This window comes from Cyprinodon tularosa, unplaced genomic scaffold (genome assembly GCF_016077235.1).
Source record: "Cyprinodon tularosa strain WSP-4 unplaced genomic scaffold, ASM1607723v1 ctg258, whole genome shotgun sequence".
Classification (NCBI taxonomy): Eukaryota; Metazoa; Chordata; class Actinopteri; order Cyprinodontiformes; family Cyprinodontidae; genus Cyprinodon; species Cyprinodon tularosa.
The window spans coordinates 663,729-687,303 of NW_024038957.1; the positions used below are offsets into that span (position 1 = coordinate 663,729).

The following is a 23,575-nucleotide window of genomic DNA, read 5'->3' on the forward strand; positions in this document are numbered from 1 at the left end:
CGACAGTGGAGAGTATTGCCATAGACATTAGCGGGATATGGTAGCCGTGCATTGATACATCTAACTGGTTGCGTTTTGCAACGGCAAGCAGTTTAAATTGGTTCTGGTTTACATCATCTGCTAAGGGGCTCACTCACCATTATTAGTTAGTGTGATTCCCCTTTAAATCTAACCAGTTTAACAGGCTTCTAAAGCTAAGATTATGCTAAACTCATTACCACATAGGCTAATGTTAATTTCTATTAATGTTGTTGGTGTTTTTAATTGTTTTTTGTTAGGGCAGCAGTGGCACATTAATGTTGTGTTCGATGTATGCATAAATTGTTCCACTTTACCTTATTTAACCATGATAGTGCAGCAGAGATTGATTTTGATTAACTCTATGTGAATTAATGAGGCCCTAACAACCAGACTTTGTTGGTCTTGCAGTGGCGCGACTCTCCCATCTCCATGGCTCCGTTTCTGACCTGTTTACTATGTTTTATGTTCTTCATGTCAAAGTCAGTTCTATGCATATAGCACTATAACCCCAATGCCAAAATAGGGGACTGAAATGTTTTCCTCTTGTTGGCTTTTCTGGATTGAACAAAGCACCCACAGAATAAATAAGAGACACTTTCACACTCTGGATTGTCCGGCAGGTTTTAGCTGAAGCCCATTACAAAAATCACATTTCTGGATGATTACTTATTTAGGCATCAAAACTTGAAATAACTGTGGATATAATAAAAACAAAAATAATCAATTCCTCTTTACAAGAAACCAAATGCAGCATTTATTTTAAAGTTAAAAAAAAAGGAAGTTTACAAATATATTGGTTCTGTAATATTTTTGCAGAGTTAAAAGGCTTTTACCCAACATTCACTTTCAGTTTGTTAAAAAATGAAAATCTTTGCTTATTCAAAACAAAGCACATGAAAACATGAGGTAAACAATCAGATCACACTCAGAGGTTATTTCTGTGCCTGTGCCGCATTACATAATGCGATGATGTGCATAATGTGTTAGTCAGTGATGACTATATCTAATCTAGCTCTACTGGATCCAGTCATCGTCTATTTTTAATCCACTCCTACACAAATCGTCTCCCTTCTCCTTTGCCTCAGTCTTTTCTTTCACAGGATTAAGGCAGTGGTGACAGGGTCAAGCTGGCTGGAGAAATCTGTTTGCCATATATGCCTGTGTGCGGGTTTAATAAGGCGGCCGGTCTGACCGAACACTGACTCACACAGACACAGATGGCTCCCACACATGCCTGCAGAGGTAACCTGGAGGTGGCAAAGCCGTGAAAATGGAGAGGTTATAGTTTGTCACATTCAGTGAATGTGTAAAACGCTAATGTGATTCAACAGACGTAATGTAAAGTGTGTGTTTCCTGTGTTTATGATGCTAAATAAGCACTGGATTATGATAACAGCTCGCTGCAGTTCTTGAAATCAGTGCATCACAAGGCATGAAATCTAATATTATCTGTCACCACTAGAGGAGCTAAAGTCGGTTTTAATAAATTTCAACAAAGACAGCTGCTGCTGTACTCAACATTGCAGCAGAAAACTCATTAGCATCACTGCAAATCACTTTTACTATCTTTGCTGCCACCATTTGCATTGTTTTACCTCTTAGTTTATGACAAATACATATTTTCAAGCGGATTTAGATAATGTCATATCTAAATGTATTATATCATATTATACTGACAACCAAAAAGAACATCATTAAAATCAATAATCATTTCAGAGATTTAGTTAAAAATATAAACTTTCAAAAAGGATTTTGAAAGAAATAATGAATTGAATGAAGAATTTTGCATGAATTGCTGCATGCATGAAGCGTTGCATGGAAGCTCTGCCAACATGTTAGGGCAACAGATTATTTTATTTTTATATAATTTTTCATACAATGTTTTTTGCATACCATATAGAGACCCTGTTGTACTTCAGTTTTACTTCACAAAAAAAAATAGGACAGTATGTGATTATGTGATCAATGTAATTAAGTCCAGATTTAATCCAGCATCAAAGTGAGCAGGCCCCAGTTCTGTTATAGTAACCTGCGTTGATACGTTCAACCATTTTAATTATTGACATTAGGATTTGTGGGTTAGTTGGCGTTTGTGTAGAAATTTGTTGTTTGGAGGTGCACAGTTTTCAGATTGTGTGTGGAGGATTTTAGAGGACCCAAATGCAGAGACAAAAGCTGAGGTGTTTTTTTTTTTTTTTTTAGATTTTAAGTCATCCAAAGGAAACAGAGACAAAGTCCAAAACAAAAAACAGTAAAAACAAAAACCTGTAAATGTCAGGGAAAACACGTATGAGAAGCTAAGACACAACGAGGAACCAGCAAACAGTATCTGAAGAAGAGGAGTATATGGCTGTTTCTCAATATGTGTACTTGTGCGTTCTCTTGTGCTGTTGTTCTCGAAAAACATCATCAGCCTCAGCCCTAGTACTGTTCCAATTCACAACAACAGCAGATAGAAAATGGACAAAGTTCCTGGATGTTGTTCTCACCCCTCCCTCTTTACCCAGCATGCATCAGAGCAGACTTGTCCGTTCTTGAGATTGACAGCTGTCCAAGCATGCACTGCGGCAGCAGCAGCTTCCAATGGAGCTCTCTGAGAGCTCACAGTATGAAGTTAAAAGTTCTCTTTTCTGTTGCTGTTGTTCTATAAAAGTAGGATTTAAGATATTTAAAGGTGAAAACATTATACTTTTAAGCATCACTATATGGCCCAAATTTAGCCCGTAATTTAAAAAAGTTTGGATGTTGAGAGGACCGCGGCAACCAGTGGACCTCCAAGAGCAACGGCAGCAAGGGCTAAAGTTAACCTGTCTGCAGCAGCCCTCTCTCAGCATAGCCGTGTGTGAAGTGCTTTTTTTGACAAAATGTTAATTTGATTTGCCTTAATCTGACTGTGTTCATTATTATTCCCCCACTAAATTAAAAAGTAAGAATTTATTGTTATCTAGAGACTATTAACAACAGGAGGTGAAATGCAGCTCTAGCCGACCCAAGCTAGTGGGGACAAGTACGCTTCTGTTCCATTTGACCCGTGTTTATGCTGCGTGCTCCCGTTCTCCCCCCAGTCCACACTTTCCTGTGTTTTTTTTCCAAGAAGATACTTGGCGAGGACACAAGTCCGTACTCGCGTTCTTATGAATTAAGAAATAGCCTATCTGTCAAACAGAACAAAGACTGGGGTAATTAACTGATTGGGAGCAGGTGTGGACAGAAGAATCTAGAAGGGAGCTATGAGGAGCAGACACAAGAGGGCAACAGAGAGTAAACAAGATATATACAGAACTCAAATACAACCAGAAAACACAACAAAATGGAGATTAAACATACGACGACTCAAATAGAAAACTTAAACAGAACCAAAAAATGCAAAACCATGACAACAGTAGTAGGAGAGGTGATAGAAGTAAATGGCTTCCAGTGGGGAAGCACAAAGGAAGGTTATCAGCAGTTAACACTGTGTTACTGAATTCACCTTTGTAGCCTTTTTTTATTTAAAAATTTGTTTTCTTTTCACACAAGATTTTTTTGCTTTAAATAATTGTTTCAATACATTGTGGATGTTTATTTGAGATTTTAGCTTTTCATTGTACCGGTATATGAATCTCTATATATTAAACTACAACTGGGGACTACAACTGGTATTTGTATTCAAAGCATGTTGTTTGGCTCCTTGACCAGCAGATGTCCCTCTCAATCTGCTAATTCCCTGGAAAACCATTCAGACTCAAGTCCTCTGAAACCCAATAATCTGTTGGTGTTTATGTCTTATGCTTCTTGTTGTGAAAATTGATTTGGTCTGCTCTCATGAATGAAAGCCTGATCTTCCAAGAAGAAAAAAAAAATCAAAAATCAAAAGTAAAACAAAGGAATAAAAGGATTTTTGTTTCTCTCCAAAGAGCCTGCAGAGGTGCAGCTGCCACAAAACAATAATTTGTGTATAAAACTCATGGAATCCTTTTTGGAACATCAGGGGGTTAAGATGATGGTCAGAAGGTCCACTGGGACCCTCTGCCCTGGTCATTTGTCTCTGTTACTTCTTTATTCACTTTGTGGTTAAAACAACTGGTTTCCTTTGGGGAGCTGAGGTCAGAGTCAGTTAGAAGGGGAACAAATTAAAATAAAGAAAAGAGTTATTGTTCAGGTTATAAACATGTTTTTGCTGTTTTTTTTACAGAGTGCTGGAGGGTACTTTGTGATCATTATACAATCCCTGTTTTGGGGATTTTGTAGTACCTTCTGAAGCTAAGACTGTGTTTTGTCTGAGAGAATGAATAGAAAAAAAGAAAAAAAAAGAAAAACAAAATTGAATTTTGGCAATTTTGAAGACAATACACTAGTCGACAAAGCTTGTGTTAAGTGAATGCAGGCAATCAATAAAATTTCTTACAAATGTTTCACCTTCATGCTTCACTCACAAACTTCAACATATAATAATAATCACTATAATAATTGTCCTCTGCATTTAACTCTCATAGGGAGCCTATAGTGATGAGCCTGTACGGTACCTGAGGAGCCATCTGGGGCTTTGGGTCGTGCTCAGAGGCCCTGTGGGATTTTAACCCGGGAACTTGGCAGCCTTCCTTCACAAATCCCCCTGATCTAGATAGATGTGATAGACCAAACATTTAGTCATAAATGTCATAAATTGAAATCTCTCACTATTCCGGGCTCCTTAACCCAACAACAACAACAAAAAAATTCTAACAAGAGCAATGAAAATCATAAAAAAAAAAAAAAAAACTCAACTTCTTCTGCATTAAAAAAATAAAATAAAATATGAAAACAAAAGCAAAAAACTAATTTTAATATACAAAGTTTTCATTCAGACCCAGACAATGACAAAAGGTCATAAAATCCTCAACAGAGTTTAAAAGACTGAACGTCACTGACGGCCCAGAAAACATGAGGAAAAGGTTTTCTAAGACCAAAAGGATTACCCTGAACACACCATTCAGCAGATTTGTTTACATAGATAATTTTAATACTGCCATCTATTATTCAGTACCGTCTCAGTTCATCTCTCTCAACTTGCCGTAGTTACTTTCGAGCGTAATGGGCGATCTCGCAATCGCTAGTTTGTTGGCTCTGCGCTGCCGTAGAGCAAAGATGTCTGCCTCCATGGCTGCGAGACCCGCTCCTATGTAATTATAAATAACGAATTCTAAGGCAACGCAAATATTAAGGTTAAGAGGCTGAGCTCGAAGATGATGATAAATAACATAGTTATGTATAATATATTACATTTCTGACTGTATATCCCTGTAATTATTACACACTGTAGCTTTAAATGAGTAATTTCAGGTTGAACAAAGGTATTCTCGGCCGCCCTGGTGGTCTGTGGGGGAAATACTGCATTTGCAATTGCAGGAGCCCTCGACCCGCACCCACAGGCTCAGAAGTCTCGCGAGAGTCGGTCTTGCTTTACGGCGAGAACTGCTATACGCCCCCAGTTAAAAGCATGCTCGTTGCTAGTACAGTGGCGATCTTTGTGCAGTTATCATGGCGGAACCAGCGTGAAAACAGCGAAAGCCCAATTCGGAGCAGGCAAGAAAGAGGAAAAGGGCTCCAGACAGAGAATGCCGCAGTTTCCGTAGCGGCGTGAACGCGCTTTCAGGAAATCCTATACACTACTGTTTATGCTCTAAAAACATTCTAAATGACTTCGTTTCGAGTAAATTCTGGATGCTACCTACTCAGGACACTTGGAATACATTGGACGAGCAGTACGGAGGAATATTGACACGTTTTTTGTGGACTTTTATGGACCTTTCTGTCTCGGGCGCCATAGACCTCCATTATTTGAATGTCAGCAGACAGCAAGAAGCCTCCCAGATCTCCAGATGCATTTGAGATATCCAAAAAGTACTCCAGAGTGTTGTTCAGCATGGGGGTGAGTAGAAAATGAAGGCTAATCATGTTTTGGGTGTACTATTCCTTTAATGTTCGGGAAAAAAGCTAAATTAGCTTTATGCTTTCTCTCCTGGAACTCTTCCAGGAGCTCCTTCCTCTGGGCTCAGACAGAACTCATAACCAGGTAGTCACTAACCTGAGTTTCCATTTCTACAGAGGATCCAGTAAACCTGCCCCTGATGTTGAACCACTGTGCGCAGAGTTGATAATAAACACTTGTTTTGATAAAACTCTGATCTTTCTGCTTGTATTCTGGGTTCTATGTTCTGAGCTTCTGACAGAAGAAGACAGGTGGTAAGATCTGCCATCTGGAGCCATCTCTCTGGTCTTACAATTACAATTTCTGTCTAAATCTATTGACTTGTCTCATAGCAATTTTATACATAAACCTTATACAGTAAATTGCCATTTAAAGTGTGTTTTAAAGTGGGCGGTCTCTTTTCAGGGAGGAATCGGCAAGAGAAAGCTTAAAGATGTAAACACAGCTTTCCTTTACAACCTCCAGAACAATTGAAATGTCCCCTGTGAATAGGCTGAGTACATCAATATAGAGGTTATTTATCCACAGAGAACCAATTTTACAGCCACTCAGTGAGGAAGAAGCCAGACTCTAGAAGCAACATAAAGAGCAAGATTACAAATTTCAAATCCACTCATGGACACAGAGCTTAAAGACATGTCCAGTGGCGTGATGAAACTACATTTACAGTGTTCAGCTTTAATGAAAACAGGGGGGAGCTTTCACGCAGAATGACAACATTCCAACTATAAAGCGTGGAAATGGAAGCATCATGTTTGAGTAATTTTGCTACGCGAGGCGTTGGCGTATTACACAGAATTAATATCATCTACAAGAAAGTGTCACATAGCAGACACAGAAGAGGACCAGATATTGAAGCCAGACACGGTGCTGAGCTTTATTTACAGAAATCTGCAGACACAAAACCTCTGCAGGAGCAAGCAAGGGATCTTGGCAGGGAAGAGAGCTGGCCTATTCACTGCAGAAGAAACAGGCGGACCAGCAGGACTTGGTCCGAGTCCAGGAGACAAACTTGGCTCATATACGGTGGGCCGAGCAGAGATGGGCAGACAGATCCAAGGAGCTACGGGAAGCCTTTTAGTCCTCATAATAACCCAGAAGAACAGAAGCTCAGGGAGATGTATTTCATGCGCATGACAAGGCAGAAAAGTTCAGAAAATGTGAGTAACAGAGAAAAAATAAACAGTGGACATGTAGTCACTGAGAGCTTTCTATAATCCGATGCTGATCTGAAGTCTGCAGTGAGCTTAAAAAGAGAATGAAACAGGTGTGAGGAATGAGGAGGAGGATGGACAGGCCCACAGGTGCAGAGCATAAAGCCTAATTGTCATGGAGCATGGGGGGAATGGCAGGATGAAAAGAGGAGTGAGGCTATACCATTACAGAAAGAGCAAAATGTGGAAAGTACTGCTGCAGCGTCTCATAACATCAACCAGAAAGTTCAACACGATAGTGAACAGCTACACTTTTCATAAAGCGGGATAAGTATCCTGGAGTCAGTGTTTTAGAGTGGCCATTACAAAACCCTGATCTCACTCCTGTAGAAAATTGGAGGGAAAAAGGTGGTGTTTGAGCAAGGTGTTCCACAAAAAATGGTTTACTTTGTATACAGTGAATATAAATATCTGGATTAAACTGTAAGCCTCTGTGACTGGCTGCTTTCCCAAATATACAGTTTAAAACTTAATCACTGCTGAGTTGTTTATGTCTAAGCCTCATAGTCTGAGTTTAAGACCATTTAATTCCAGGCTGAGCCATTGGTCAGTACAACCTGATTTAAAAAAATAAAAATCTTATGGAAAAAAGAACTGTAAGGTGCAAATCACAACTTTGAAAAACCTGCAAACCTGGATAAATATTACAGCCAGCCACCTCAAAAGGGTCTGGCAGCTTTGGAGGAAAGGAAATTAGGCTATTTTTAAGAAAAGAAAAATCAAATCCTGCAAATAGCTTAAGTCTTTGTCAATCATTTATTGCAAATACATTTCTTCTACATAACAGTCATAACGCTTGCTAATGGTGTTTTTGTAACCATTCTTCTACAGGCTGCTGTTATGTGATGCTTCAAAACAATGTTTCATCTTCTTCCAGATTTTGTAAGATAGTATTTTTAGATCGGTTTCTATGAGCTGAGAAACCTCATGGGGCAAATTAACATCACATTAGGAAACTAAGGTATGTGATATTCAAAGGCAATGGAGAAAGAACAATGGAGCAGGAAGACGGAGGATCTATGTAATACAGACGCTAAGAGAGCCGCATAGTATCTACTCTACCAGCCATCAGAGCTGAATAAAGACAAGAGCATCTCATGGTTAATACAAGCAAAATCTATTTATCCAAACTTTATAAAGACTTGCCTGAATTTCTGAACACCTCATTAGTTTACATGTGCCAACCTGCCATCTTCAGTTTCCGCTCTGTTTAAGGACAAATCATCAAGGAGGGAAGCCAGATGTTGATCCTGATTGTTCAGATGGTAACAGAAAAAACAGATTTGTTTCCTGTGAGAAAAACACAGATGGGCTTGTTTACTCATTGAAGAAAGGAAACGAGGGTCTTCCTGGCATCAACCCCAAGTGACCAGTCTGACCAGTTTCCCTGTCCCTGCTTTAAGAAACACATCCCCAAAGCATCATCCTGCCACCACCCTACCAAACAAAAAGTTTCTCAAATAAACAAAACTAGAAATTTTAAAGCTGTTGCTAATATTTCATTAAAGGGGTCATAGAATGCAAAACTGAGTTTACATTGTCATAGATGAATAGCGATAGTTCAGTGGGTGAAATGGACGTACAGAGTTCAAACCCCATCAACACCTCCTTTCTCTGCAAATCTCACAATTCTAAACTTCCATCATAAAACGGGCGAATCCAAACAAAGCCCCGAGTTGACGTAAACTCTGGGATGTTGCCTTATTTGGTTCTGGCCTGTATTTTTGTCTCACCCTGAAATTTACATACAGACCAGCCCACTGGGGGGAGCATGAGCGGGGGGAAGCACAGGACCGCCGGTGTCCAGGCAACCATCACCAGGTCGGGTTCGGTCGCTCCGTCCCCCGCTGGCTCTCTGCCCCTGACCAGCCGGCTGGGTTCGAGTGCCCGGTGTATTTTGACTACGTGTTGCACCGTAGTCGACCAAAATCCAAGATGATTTTGAAATTCCCCCTGGACATTTTTTTAGGTATGAAAAGTAGGACATGTCTGGAAAAAAGAGGACGTCTGGTCACCCAACCATATCAACAATCTCTGTGTTTCAGTAAGTGAGTGCTTGTTGCTATGATGCTTCTTTGTTCAGCAGATTCACTCGTAAACCAACCAATCAGCGCACGCACAGATCATCTAAATATTCATGAGCATACCATAAAAGGAACAAAACCATTCTAGGGCTTATAACCAGGCTTGCATTAGCGCACATAGAACAGCAAAATATGGTATTTTCAGCCCAACAAATGTTACACACCCTTTTCAGAGACCTATAGAATACCCTAAATACCCTATAGAATCAATTTATGAGCCCTCAGCTTAATGAAGAGTCATTTTAACAGCTGACATTATCCTACATACACCTTAAATCAGTGGAGCTCCTATAGATTCACCATAGTTATCTTTGCTGCTTCTTTGACTAATGTTATGTCTTGGTAGGTAGACATAGTCCATTTATTGATCAGTTCTGTTGTTATGAAACCTTTCCCTTCTTTAAAGTTCTCTACATGTATCCTCCTAAAAGTCTGCTTTTTTTTTTTGGTCTGCATGTTGCTCTTTGTTCCTTAACGTTCTATAATAAATATCAGAGGCCTTCAGAGAACAGTGGAAATGGTGGAAATTGGTGGAACTGGGTACATTTTAGTGTTGCACCGATACCGATACCAGTATCGGACGAGGCCTCGATACTGTCCTAAAACGGTGGTATCGGTATCGGCGAGTACCAACAAATAGGGCACCGATACCATTTTGAAGTCATAAGTTTATTCAACTATTGTCACCCACTTCTGGTAGGCAATAAAAAGTTCTACTGGATTCACTTTGTATTAGATTTTTTCCTGCTTCACAAAGGTAGACAGCAGCTTGTCAAAGCCATGATGGCAATTATTTTACATTATTATGGTATCGGTATCGGCCGATACCGCACAGCCAGGTATCGGGTATCGGTATCGGGGCCAAAAAATGGCATCGGCACAACACTAGTACATTTGATTTTATTTATGGCTCTTAGATTTAAAGGGGCTAAGTACATATGAAAGGCCTGTTACAATTAATTTTCTACATCACAATTATGTTCTGTTATATTGCATGTAATACCAATAAAACACTTTGTAACATGATGAAATATGAATCTACAGGTTGCCGTGCTTCACACGCTGATTAGCTTCAAATTCCAAATATGCAGAACCCGACAGTCGCATCCCTCTGCAGCTTTGCTGGGGTTTGATTTTACAGGAGATTTCTATTGACTCTTTATCAAAGCACGAGGAAGGATCAACAGAGTTTTTGGAAAAAGAAAGATTTTTATATCCTTTATACATAAGATTTCAGAGTACAAATAGAATAGTAAAGCAACAGAGAAATGACTACGTCTTATATATTTTTATTTTATCAAACAAAAAGTATATCAAATGTAAGATCTGCAAACAGGGATATGTTGAATAAAAACAAAACTTTAATGGCCGTCTTAACAGTTTAATGATTGATGAAAAGCAAATGTTTTCCAAGTGGCAGCTTTGCAGTGTGAGCTGCTTCTCAAGTACTTGCTTATATAATCCTAACGTATGTTGATAGAAAGAGTTTTCCAAATCATACGTCTTGAAGCGTTGAGGCTGGATGAGAAATTTGAGAGATGTCACTCATACTTTAGAGCACTTCTGCATCAGTGCTGCTGTAAATAGAGCAGATCGCTGCGTGAACTTAGGGGGATACCTGCAGGATCGCCTGATGTTTGTTTTATTCTCCATTTTATTGCAGACAATAAACATGGTATTTGAAAGGTATTGGTTTAATGTGCTGAATTTAAAGGATTTATAAAACCTCCCAGTGAGAATATTCCTGTGTAAACCCCTGTGTGTTATAGGGTCAAATGTTGATAGATGAAAAGAACCAAAATAGATAAAGTGTGAAATGTGGTTTTGGATGTTTTGACAGAAGGTGGTGAGACAGAACATGAATCATAATGTCAAATGTGGACGGTGAATCCTGTCTTCTTTTGATGCTAGAAAATGTTAATGGAATTATTAGAATTTCATGAAGAAAATATTATTTTCTGAAAGATGTTATTTCTCTCCCCTGTTCCATTTTGTGAAACTTATAATTAAAAAAAATGTAAGAGTCATTTTTATAAGTAATGATTTGACTAATATCTTAAATTATTAGTTTATATGAAGCTAAGGCGGAAATTCAACTGAAGAAACTCTGATTACTTCCATTCAATCTGAGGCTGATCCGCCTCCGATGCAGCCAACCCGCTTCAAGCCACTTTCCTCGATGCCCAATCATCTTCCAGCACTCTACTTAAAGCCACTCCAAATCATCTCTAGGCCTGCTCTTCAATAAGCGCAAGATCCATCGCTCCTATGTCGGACTTTGATTCAGACAACCCACCTCCATCCCCTTCTCCACCATAGTAAGCTCATCCGACTCCTCCTCGATGCTCCTTCAACCTCACCTCCAGTGTGTACTCCCTCCAGACTTTCATGGAGTTCCCTGTCACTTTAAACGGTCCGGCAGAAGACCGCCACGTTGAGCCTGGTTCTGCCAGAGATTTCTTCCCAAAGGGGAGTTTTTTTCTCTCCACAGTCGCTTCATGCTTGCTCTTCATGGACAGTTTATGCAAACTTTGTTCATTCAGTGACATCTAACTCAAGCATCACCCTGTATACCAACCTCTATGGAAATAACCAAACTTAATCTATCTAAACTCCACCAGCAGTTTCAGGCCCGGGGGGAATGTCCTTATTCTCATACATCAGTTTATCTGCATTAAAGTATAAATCAGCGTTTATGTTTCCTGCCGAGGCCTGAGTGCCAAAGTTCAAACTATCGTATCAATAAACTCTTCTAATTGCATCTTTCTCTCTCTGTGAGTTTTTCAGATTGAAATATTTTTTTGCACATTGTCCTAAGAATGTAACCACACTGCAAAAAAAATCCAGAAATAAGTAAAAAATGGCTTAAATGAAGTATATTTAGCCTTAATTTGAGCAGGTCAATAAGATGATTTGCCAATGGAATGAGTATTTTTACTCTTAAAATAAGATAGTTAGATAATATTTACTTGAAATAAGACGATAAAATAGTTTTTTCTTATTTTAAAAGGAAATTGTCTTGTTCCATTGGCAAAGTGTCTTACTTATCTCCTCAAATCAAGGAAAAACACACTTATTTTAAGAAAAAATAACTTATTGAGATTTATATTTTTTGCAGTGCAGAATAAATGCAATCAAATGCAAAAAAAAAAAAAAAAAAAATGATTTTGTGGTAACACCCAATCACCTTTAATGTACTATTATAGTGAATAAATTTTCTACACAAAACAGAAACACTATGACTGAGACAAACCACAAAAAAACTATCAAATATTTATTATTATGGAGTATTTGTAGGGCTTTATTGTCAGAGGTGTTCTGAGAAAAGGTCTTCCTTTGACTTCGTATCCACATTGTTTTAAAAGGGGACGTTGCATAATCCCAGTTACTGGCATGATTTAACTGCTCAGATTGGCTTGAGTTTTAATTCAAACATTGATTCCCAGCTCAAATAACAGACAGATTTTTTTTGTGGTTGTGCAGCAACTGCATAAAACAAACAGTGAAATCTCCAGTGTTATGACTAGGAAAACAGGCAACAAAGTCATTTGTGCTCATTACATTGATGTGTGTATTTTAACAAATATCGATATATTGTTTGGGTTCTTATAGGTGAAGTGCACAAGCAATTATAGGGATACTTACATATATTACTCCTATTTACAAATATTCAAGTGCCTTTTAAGTACAAATATACATTAGGCTTCACTTTGATTACAAATCTTAAACAGAACACACACATATGCGTACATAAAGGAATGTATATACAATTTTGATAGAACAAACATGTTTTTTGGGCTCTTGCTTTGTGGCCTAACAGCCATTATATTGCCGTAAATCATATTAAAGTGCAGGAAATTCTTTTTTGTCTTGAGTGCAAACAAAGCCAAAACACAGAGCCCCCAATGGCGCAGGATGTCAGAAAAAAACTGGGGAAGTGGCTGACGTGTTTTGTGAGGAATGTGTGAGTTTCTGCTCAGCTTTCTGTGAAAAGTCATGGGAACAGCAAGCAAAGGGTGGATATTCATCCTAGAGCGTTCACGCTCACCTATAGTCAATGTCCATCCTGGCTCAGCGTCTTTCTGTGTTAGTTAATATCAGGAAAGAACTTCCAAAATCTACACAGAGAAAAGAACAGCCCGCTGGAACATGAAACACCTCCTTGGACAGATTATGAAAGAGTGAATGTTAAAATCCTTTTCTTTTTTTTCTGTTAATGCTTTTATATTCAGTCAAAAGATTGATTTCAATTACATTTTTATACAAGCCACTGAAATGTGGTTCTTAGAAAAAGAAAGAAAAGAAAAAACAAAATGGAAATTCAAAGACAAAGGTTGAGGTGGCTGCCTGTGTAACTTAGAGACGAGCCGTCTGGGAGGGCTGATTTCACCCCACACACCTCCAGGGTGCAGTAACTTTTATCTCTGTAAACACTCAGAACGGAAAGTGAGTTAGGCAGCTCTGCAGGGAGACTCAGACAGCATCGAGATAACTGAATGTTTTTAGGGGTGTCAAGAATGCTAACTGGCTGTTTGAAGCTGTGACATAAAGGAGTTTCATTTTCTTTTGTCTCAAGTCAAGGGAAAACCTATTCCCCTCTTTTCACAATTTGTTTCTGATGTGTTCATGTTTGAGCTTAAGTGAAGATTTAGTCCCCACACGGAATTGAGCACAAACCTGCAGACAATATCTCTATTTACATTTAACTTTTTTTTAAGCAAATGCCTCCTAGTCATTAGAATTTTAAAGTTTGTGGAACTTTTAGTCCTAATCCTGCATGCTGAGCTCACTCTACATGTGTTTCTTGGAGCTACTGCCTGTTTACTCTGTCTGAGCTGATGTTTTTGGGGAGTTATCAAGCTCTCTCCAGTTGCTGGAGCAGCCCGTCGGGCTCCGATTGGTGATCCTGGTCAGTAACGTCGTCCTGCGGATGCTGCTGTCCGAGTCCTCCTTCTTGTAGTCAGCGTTTAGTTTTCGGCAGCAGGAGAAGCAGTGCATGAAATCCTGGAGGAGGTGGCCGCTAAAGATCATGTATATCCACGGGTTGCAGCAGCTGTTGAGACTGGCAAGGAGCGCAGACAGAGTCACTGCTGTGTTCTCAGAATCTGTGGAACAGACAGAGGGAGAAAGGAAGAAATGATTAATCCAAAAAACATCTGGCATACTCAAGGTTGCAGAAGTGCCTCTGTAATGAACTTCATCTGGTGTTATATCGGAGGGGGGGGGGGTTCTGTATAGGATGTTTATTACTCTTGGCTCTAAATTCAAATTCTCCCCCTGTATTAATACCATCAATAACATTTTTCACTGTTTTATAAACACATTTTTCTGAAATTTTGCAGGAGTCAAGGGATTATGTTAAATTTATCACACTGAGATAGTTTCCTGCATAGGAAAAGATACGTAAAATTCACTAACTTCGACTATCAGGTTGTACCTTCTAACATGCCAACTTGTGGCGTCACGCCTAAAACTATTCTGATACATTTTCAATAGATGCTTGCAAATACAATGTTTCTAAAGTAAATGCATTAACCTAAGTGGTAGGGACGTTTTAAAAATTGTGTGTTAAAATAACCATAATGATGTAGATTGCAACCAAACCTCTATCGCTCTTCTTTTTTATGGCACCTGTGGCTCGGTTTTTCTACAGTGGGCTGACAGAAGAGCACAGATAGGGGGATAGACATGTGTCCAAAGATGACAGCTCGGATTCGAACCCCTATCGGCCACGTCGAGGATTAAGGCCTCCATAAATGGGTCCTACACGCTAACTGCTGCTCAACCGAAGCACGTCCATCCCTCTTCTTTCAGGGCTGATGGAGTTATAATTATATTCTTGGTACTTTAATGTATGGATGTCTACAAGTAATGCTGTTTTATGCCTCTTTGAAAGTATAAGCACAAAGATATCTGTAAAGATTCTCAGTCATCAAGGTCTTGGCCAATTTTTTAATATTTGACTTTTGCCTAAACTGAACATTTCAAGCTATGAGCAGAAAAACTATTTTGGAGAAAATACATTTTTTATAAGTAAAATGACTAAAATGATTGAAGCTCTTATGCACATAAAAAGGAAGTGTTGTGTTTAAAATACACTTAGAAGTGTAGGGCACCAAAACAGGCTTAAACCCAGAGCTCAGCAACTTCTTAAATACGGCCCTGTTTGCACTGGAACTCAAAACTGTAAATCAAATATCAGTGTAAAATCAATGAGTGAAAGTTTTTCTGTCAAAAATAATATCTTAAAAAAATCTGATAATTTACACAAAATGATGTATATATATATATATATATATATATATATATATATATATATATATATATATATATATATATATATATATATATATATATATATTTTTTTTTTTTTTTTTTTTTTTATATATATTTTTTTTCCAAATATACAATAAAACAATTCTTACTTCAGAAAAAAATAATATTCAGAATTCAGAAGCTGTTTAATCTGTCTGTTTAAGATGTATTTTACATCAAAAGACTTGCACAGTCACTAATTATCTTTTTAAAAGTCATATTTGATTTTTGAGAAATGAATGTATGACTCCCCCCCATTGACTTTGTTTGATAAGGCTGACTGATAAAATTATACCTTCAATTAAAGAAACATTTAATTGTGTAAATAAATTAACATTTGGACTCTTATTATATTACATTTCATTAGATTTAAATAAGACTTATTTCAATATTTAAGAAACGATTTATGCATTATAAGAGAAATTGAATTATCACGAAAAAACTGCTATTGAAAAAAGCGACACTTTTGGGCCCCATATTTAATATTGACTGAATGTAAAGCTGCGGGTCTAGAACAGGGAGTAAATTTTTTAAAAATACAATTAATTTGGTTTCTGCAGTTTTAATTGTTGCTCTGTTTCTGTGCGTAAAATCTGTGCGCAAACGAATGCGTCTTTTTTCTTTCCTTTGACAATGTGTACTACTGCGATCCTTATTTTTATTAATCAATAACTTTTTTTTTTGCGTTACTCACCATCCCACTTAAAGTTTTTATCCCACACTGACCACATTTGCACCGTGAAAAACGGCGCCCAGCAGATGATGTAGGCCAAAACTATCACAAAAGTCATTTTGACCGTCCTGAGTTTGGCCCTGGAAATGGTTGTGATGCTGCTGACTGAACACTTCCCAATCAGGCCGTTCTTGCCCGCTGCCCCGGACACCGTCTTCTTTTTCTTGTACTTGATATTTTTCCATATGCTGTGGCAGATGAACCCGTAGCACAGGATGAGGATCACCACTGGCACCAGAAAGATCCCCACGGTCATCCAGGTGATGTACGCCTTGGAGCCCCACGGCTCGATGAAGTGCGCCCAGCAGTCGTAGACCTCGGAGCCGTTTTTGATCTCGCTCAGGGAGAAGATGAAGTACTGGGGGCTGCTCAACACCAGGCTGCAGATCCACGTGGATATGATCATTACGTAGGAGCGCTTGGTGGGCTGCTGGAGGGTCTTCAGCGGGTGGCAGATGGCGATGTAGCGGTCCAAGGTCATCATGACCATCATGTAGGTGGAGGCAAACATCCCCATCACCTGGAGGTGCTTCACTATCCTGCAGAGAGCGTCCGTCCCGTAGAAGCGGTAGGTGATCTTCCAGCAGAGCTGCGGCAGCACCTGGAAGAAGGCGACCACCAGATCAGCCAAGCTGAGGTGCTTAATAAAAAGATGCATCCGAGACATCTTCTTCTTGGTGTTGTACATGGCCAGCAGGACGCTCACATTCCCGATCACAGCCACCACGAGGGTGATGCTGAGCACCATGATCTCGATCTGGGCAACATCCTCGTTTCTAGCAAAAGGGTCGGATCCGTTCGGGTGGACGGTGCTGTTTGAAGGGGTTCCCATCATCAGGGCATCAGTGAAGCTGAAAAGCAGAGACTGGTTCTCTCCACCTAAGAGAGGCGCGTCGGAAGAAGTGTGCATGGCACTGCCCCTCTGTGCGCCCTAGGAGATCCAGTGCCAGAGGGGCTGTGCAGTGCCTCTCTAACGCGTCTATGAAGGTACCTGTTGCGCACACAAAGGAACACGGAGCTGTGTGGCTACCGGTGTCGTGCCAAGGTAGTTATCCCTGCCAAAATTTGTATCCCCTCGTCGGGAGCGCGCACGGAGTAGAAAGAACAACCCGTGTTAACTCCGCCTCGATTCCAACGTGCACAACTTCAAATTTGAAAGGTTTTATGTGTATGAAAGTTGAGCTTCACTGTTTTATTCTTTACTTCACATGCTATAGCAGAATATCGCCAGTGATATTGATTTAAAACTAATAATAAAACACAAACGTTTGCTTGAAAGCTGGTCGCTGACAGCAGTGTCTACTCCTCCCTCTGACAGCAAACAGATCCCTGTTCTTTTCCTCACGTTCATTAAAAAATATCTCTCATTGTTTCACAGTGTCCAAATGTTCTCATCCCATTGAAAACTGTTGTAAACTATATACTTGTAATAAAAATGAAATAGAAAATGGAGTGCACGTGTTATCATTAAAGACTATGCAGAAGGAAAATCATTTTTTCCTGGTTGAAATTTAGTACTTAAATCTATATTTGTGTTTATAGTAACGTACAATTTATCTATGTTCCTTAATAAACAGTTTGTCTTCTAACATCAGCCGTTTTATTTAATCCCATATTGCCAGAACCAGCAATATGGGATGAAAAAAAACCTGCTGTAATCTGTTCCCCCTGTCTAAATCAGGCAAAAAAGGTCCCAGTTTTTCCATTTTTGGCTTATAAGCATCTTTTATGATGACAACTAACCCCTGAAACTTTGGAGTTTATTGACCTTTATTTCTCAAAGGTACAAGGGAGGAACAAATTATGGCAGGCTACCTGCCGTAATTTGTTCCCCCTGTCTAAATCAGGCAAAAAAGGCCCCAGCTTTTTCATTTTTGGCTTATAAGCATCTTTTATGATGACAACTAACCCCTGAAACTTTGGGGGTGATTGACCGTTTTATTTCATCCCATATAGCCAGAACCAGCAATATGGGATGAAATAAAACCTGCCGTAATCTGTTCCCCCTGTCTAAATCAGACAAAAAAGGCCCCAGCTTTTTCATTTTTGGCTTATAAGCATCTTTTATGATGACAACTAACCCCTGAAACTTTGGAGTTCATTGACCTTTATTTCTTAAAGTTACAAGGGGGGAACAAATTACGGCAGGCCACCTGCCGTAATCTGTTCCCCCTGTCTAAATCAGGCAAAAAAGGTCCCAGTTTTTCCATTTTTGGCTTATAAGCATCTTTTATGATGACAACTAACCCCTGAAACTTTGGAGTTTATTGACCTTTATTTCTCAAAGGTACAAGGGAGGAACAAATTATGGCAGGCTACCTGCCGTAATTTGTTCCCACTGTCTAAATCAGGCAAAAAAGGCCCCAGCTTTTTCATTTTTGGCTAATAAGCATCTTTTTTGATGACAACTAACCCCTGAAACTTTGGGGGTGATTGACCATTTTATTTCATCCCATATTGCCAGAACCAGCAATATGGGATGAAATAAAACCTGCCGTAATCTGTTCCCCCTGTCTAAATCAGGCAAAAAATGCCCCAGCTTTTTCATTTTTGGCTTATAAACATATTTTATGATGACAACTAACTCCTGAAACTTTGGAGTTGATTGACCTATGTTTCTTAATTTACAAGGGGGAACAGGCTTTACCAGCTGAGATTTTTAGATGTAAAAGTGTCTTAATGATAGTTACTGAAGTAAAATGAAGCTGTCAGCACCTACTCACTGCATGCTTAAGTAATTGTAAAGTGTGGAGCCTGTAACATAATCTTTTAGGGTAATAACAAATAGTTGCAAAAAAATTAAATTCAAGGTTTTGCTTATAACTTCTCAATAAAAAAATATTTTTTTTTATTACAAGATAGAATAATAGAATAAACAGAATAATAGAAACAACTTAACAAAACTATTGACATGCAAAGCACACGTAATCCTGTTGGGGATCTGGGTTTCCAACACATTGAAGGTGGTACCATCGGAAGCAGTCGTCACACTGAATCTGTTAAAAATAGAGAAAGAAATCAGCATAGAAAGAAGGGAATTCTTAAAAGCACCTGGCAATATTGTCAAATACCCAGATGTCTTCAATGTCCGTGTTTTTCTCGCCACAAAAGTGACAGAGGTTGCTCAGGTCATCTGTAAGACATACCAAAATATGCAATGAATCTCAATTTTTTTTGACAATATCACATCAAATAATACAATGTTAATGTTTCCAATAGTTAAAAGCAAGATACTAATAATGTAAGACAATCCAAAGGTAATTGAATACATACCTGTGCTGAGAAGGAGAGTGGTCGCAATTTTCATCCTGTGCTTGTTTATTTCTTTTTTAGTTGTCGGAAAAGAAATCTTTTCTTTTCTCAGGATTTTCTCAGCAAACTGTAAAAAGACATTAGATTTTTTTTTTAGAAAAAGACATTTTAAATGTCTTTACAGACATTATATTGTACATTGCTAATAGGCGAAGCAGCTTGAAACTAATCTAGATATTATAAGTTACATATATTAATCTTTTCAATTACAAAGATATGTCTTTTTGTACATAACTATGTATTTAGCATATTTGGATGCCTGCCTTCAAGGTGAAGAGTCCACATGATGTGGCATCTGTCTGTTTGGGATGCATCACTGTGTCACAAGTCCACCTGGAGATGTTACATCCCATTTTTCGCATAAATGCCCTGTAAACACATTTAAAATTTTAATAATGCATGACTTTGCGTTTGTGTTATGCAAATTTGAAAAAGAATTATTTCAATATCCATCCTTTCAGTGGTCCAGGTTTTATTTGTTTGTGTTTTCATGATACATTTCAGTTTGAAATAAACATTACAATTTTTTTTATGGGGTCGTAATTGTGCTATTGTACTGGACTTTTGGATCAACCTTGTACAAGAACATAAAGCTTAAATTTTTAATGTACCTTACTGCGTTTAGAGAAAGGTTGATACTGTACATAAGTGTAAGAAACACATTGAAAAAATAAGCCTGCATTACTATTAAATCTCTGTAATGTAAATTGTGACATCCACAAAATTGGACATTATTCACAATAACATTTTTCAAATCAGTCTTTGTAAGGAAAGATATTTTGACATTTCTTGATTTTTCCTTGCCTTGTAGTAGCCCGACATGTCTGTATGTCCTGTTTACTCTCTCCTAGAGGATCCAGAAACACCAACCGCTTGTCTTGTGGGTAGATTACCTATGATTAATTTGATTTAATAACAAAAATTCCTGGAATCACTCACTTTTGATCAGTGTCCTCTTCACATTAACAAAATTGCACTTATTGACATTTTCGTAAAGGAATAATGAAAACGGAAGGGTTAATTACCACTAACATCCAGTGATGATGCTTGTTCACAATTCCCAGAATTACACCATATTCCATTGGTTTTATCTAAAATGAATAATGTAACATGTTAGTAACTTCATTATAACAGCGATGAAACATATACCCAATACATGAATAGAAAAACAAACCAAAACAAAGATAAAAAAATATATATATTTTTACTAATCCAAATGATAAGTGCTAAATCCTGTTTAGTATTTATTTGAAAGATTTCGGAAGCTCTGGGTCAAGGCAGCAGTTATCTAAAAAACGTGTGTTTGGATAAACAGATTAAGTCGTTTCTACTTGATTATTCAAATGATAAAGTTTTCCCATGTCATGTCAGCCTATGATTAATAATAATACAGGTCTTTTGAACAAAGCTTCTGTAACTTGTTTAAGGTTTCATTTCTCAGTTGTGCTTTTATTTATTTTGCTCTGTGTTGTGGTGAAAATTTATATTATTTCTTAAAACATTCGTTTTTATCTTCCGTCTAATCTTTTTTTTTTGCATTATTGGTATTATTTACTCATTGCTATAGTTTGTTAGTTATTTATTCTGTTATGATTAGGTTTTATTTTCCATGGCTTCAGTTATCTAGAGTTCCTTTTTTATCCTCTAGTTTTTCACTTGGTCATTCCTTACTTTGTAGTCATTATTTTAATTCACATTTATCCTTATGTTACTTTCTAGCTTTAGTTGAACCCTGTTTTCCCTGTTTGCAGTTTGTTGCTCCTAGTGCCAGTTATTTCCTCTTAGATCCTTCTTAGCTTTTTCTAAACACACTGGCTCATAATTACCTGATAACACCTGTTATCCCATATATTCTCCGCCTTTGCGGTTCCTCTGTGCTTTATACTCTTCTCACCTACAAGACACCATCTCTACCCTGTGTCTCTGCTCTTGAGTCCTCCACAGAACCAGATAGCTTCTAACCAAATATTTTTGACATCATATAATGTGTTCAACACATTCAAGTAATTCACTGTCACCGTTGAAGCATTTACACGATTCTCTGAGGACAAGGTTCCAGCTTTAGCAATAACAGTTTTTCTTCACATCATTTACATGTTGTGAAAAGTTGAATATGAGATTTTACATAATTTTCTCTATTACTACACAAACCTTGAGTCGCGGAATCTTCCCATTCCATATGGATGTCATTGCAAACGTGTCAATGAAAGTTGATTTTGTAGTTTCTGCACAATTGTAGTCATTTATAAGGAGGTGAAGATAAGCGTTGATTGACTGTTCATAAATAAAAAAGCACATTAGTCAGCCATTCACAGAATAACAAAAAACATATGTTTTTTAAGTTTGAAATTAAACTTTCCATTTTGCAATACCTCGCTTTCCAACTCCATGTCTGGACCAAGTTGCTTTATGTCCCAGTAAAAGAGCTTATAGGCACTGATCTTTGAGAGTAACACGTTGCATGTTTTTCCACCCCATGCCTCAAGTACATCTGGATAACAGAAAAATGGTGACACATTAAGATTGTTATACATGAACAGTTATACATTTATAACTAATCTGTTACACTTCCCATTGTGACTTCAATAGATCTAATCAGTTAAGGTGCAAAGGATTTAGTTCCCCTGATATATGTCAGTAACGCTTCGTTTTACAGTACAACTACCATTCTGTCTAACCATTTCATAATATGGTAATAGCATAGCAAATTACACTATAAACTTTATGCATAATTTTGTGCTGTGCTTTAAGTTCTAGGCAGACAAGAAAAAGTCAGACTTCTTAAATGTCAATCCGTTATTACCAGCTAACGCATTCATTTCCCTAACAAAAATAAATGAATGTGTTTTTATCCAGTTATATGCAGTTTATTACTTGAAATATAACAGAAAATGATACCTAGAATACAGCATGCCAATTTTCTTACCTATCTTATTTATATGTAACTTCAGTTGAGTTATATAATGCTTTATTTACCTGATCATAGGTTAAAACTTACTTTGCAAGCCATTGGTAGGTGGTGGGCAATAATAGAAATATTATGTTAACTACAACCTTATGGTAATTACCCAGCAAAAGTCTTCATTGTTACATAGCAATGAAACATGCAGGCAATTACTTTGATATTATATACATTAATTTGGGGTAATTACCAGATAAAGTTTTTATTGTTACCTAGTAATATAGTGTGACTAACCTGTTATTACATGCTTTTTGGTGTACTGTAAAACAAAGTGTTACCCATGCATCTACATAGAAAACTAAAATTTAAACATTAGCTGTAAATTTTCATTTACATTTGTTCAAAAATATAACTATTATTATTTAAATTACACCAAAAAGTTAAAGACAAACTACAAAGAATATATTCCCAGAATGACAGAAGTTTTTCTTCATACATTTTTCTGCATCTGCTTTGCTGTACTTTGGAAAAGACTCAGATTTTGAAGGAGAATCGTTGGCAGCAGCTGAGCATGGTAGAAGAGATGCACGGGGTGGAGGAGAAGGGGATGGTGGAGGAGCAGCGGTGGCAGCAGCTGAGGGTAGTGGAGGAGATGCAGGGGGTGAAGGAGATGAGGATGGTGGAGGAGATGACGATAGTTGAAGAGATGGAGATGGCGGAGGAGATGGGGATGGTGCAGCAGTGTCAGCAAATGGGGATGGTGGAGGAGATGGGGATGGTGCAGCAGTGGCAGCAAATGGGGATGGTGGAGGAGATGGGGATGGTGCAGCAGTGGCAGCAAATGGGGATGGTGGAGGAGATGGGGATGGTGCAGCAGTGGCAGCAAATGGGGATGGTGGAGGAGATGGGGATGGTGCAGCAGTGGCAGCAAATGGGGATGGTGGAGGAGATGGGGATGGTGCAGCAGTGGCAGCAAATGGGGATGGTGGAGGAGATGGGGATGGTGCAGCAGTGGCAGCAAATGGGGATGGTGGAGGAGATGGG

General features: G+C 38.3%; 2 protein-coding genes across 2 annotated transcripts; both read right to left on the bottom strand.

Moving 5' to 3' along the window:
• Positions 1–12,542: 12,542 nt before the first annotated feature.
• avpr1aa (arginine vasopressin receptor 1Aa) lies at positions 12,543–17,344 on the bottom strand. Its single transcript, XM_038288570.1, has 2 exons — positions 16,279–17,344; positions 12,543–14,374 (listed from the first exon to the last, which is right to left on the bottom strand). Exons 1-2 carry the CDS (start codon positions 17,225–17,227, stop codon positions 14,091–14,093), a joined length of 1,233 nt encoding a protein of 410 aa, XP_038144498.1. The 5' UTR covers positions 17,228–17,344; the 3' UTR covers positions 12,543–14,090.
• Positions 17,345–19,220: 1,876 nt separating this feature from the next.
• LOC119785774 (sentrin-specific protease 2-like) lies at positions 19,221–22,832 on the bottom strand. The gene is made up of 9 exons (XM_038288561.1): positions 22,826–22,832; positions 22,002–22,120; positions 21,781–21,903; positions 20,655–20,720; positions 20,434–20,522; positions 19,893–19,998; positions 19,591–19,696; positions 19,389–19,450; positions 19,221–19,313 (listed from the first exon to the last, which is right to left on the bottom strand). The coding sequence occupies exons 2-9, from the start codon at positions 22,017–22,019 to the stop codon at positions 19,221–19,223; spliced, it is 663 nt and encodes a 220-aa protein (XP_038144489.1). The 5' UTR covers positions 22,020–22,120; positions 22,826–22,832.
• Between the last annotated feature and the right edge of the window lie 743 nt (positions 22,833–23,575).

Coding starts and splice junctions, on each gene's coding strand:
- LOC119785774 (XM_038288561.1), bottom strand. Junction 20,721..21,780: donor GGAAGATTCCGCGACTCAAG/GTTTGTGTAGTA, acceptor TATTCATTTTAG/ATAAAACCAATGGAATATGG. Junction 19,451..19,590: donor CACTCTCCTTCTCAGCACAG/GTATGTATTCAA, acceptor TATGTCTTACAG/ATGACCTGAGCAACCTCTGT.
- avpr1aa (XM_038288570.1), bottom strand. CDS start 17,227: ATGCACACTTCTTCCGACGCGCCTCTCTTAGGTGGAGAGAACCAGTCT. Junction 14,375..16,278: donor TAAAAACTTTAAGTGGGATG/GTGAGTAACGCA, acceptor TCTGTTCCACAG/ATTCTGAGAACACAGCAGTG.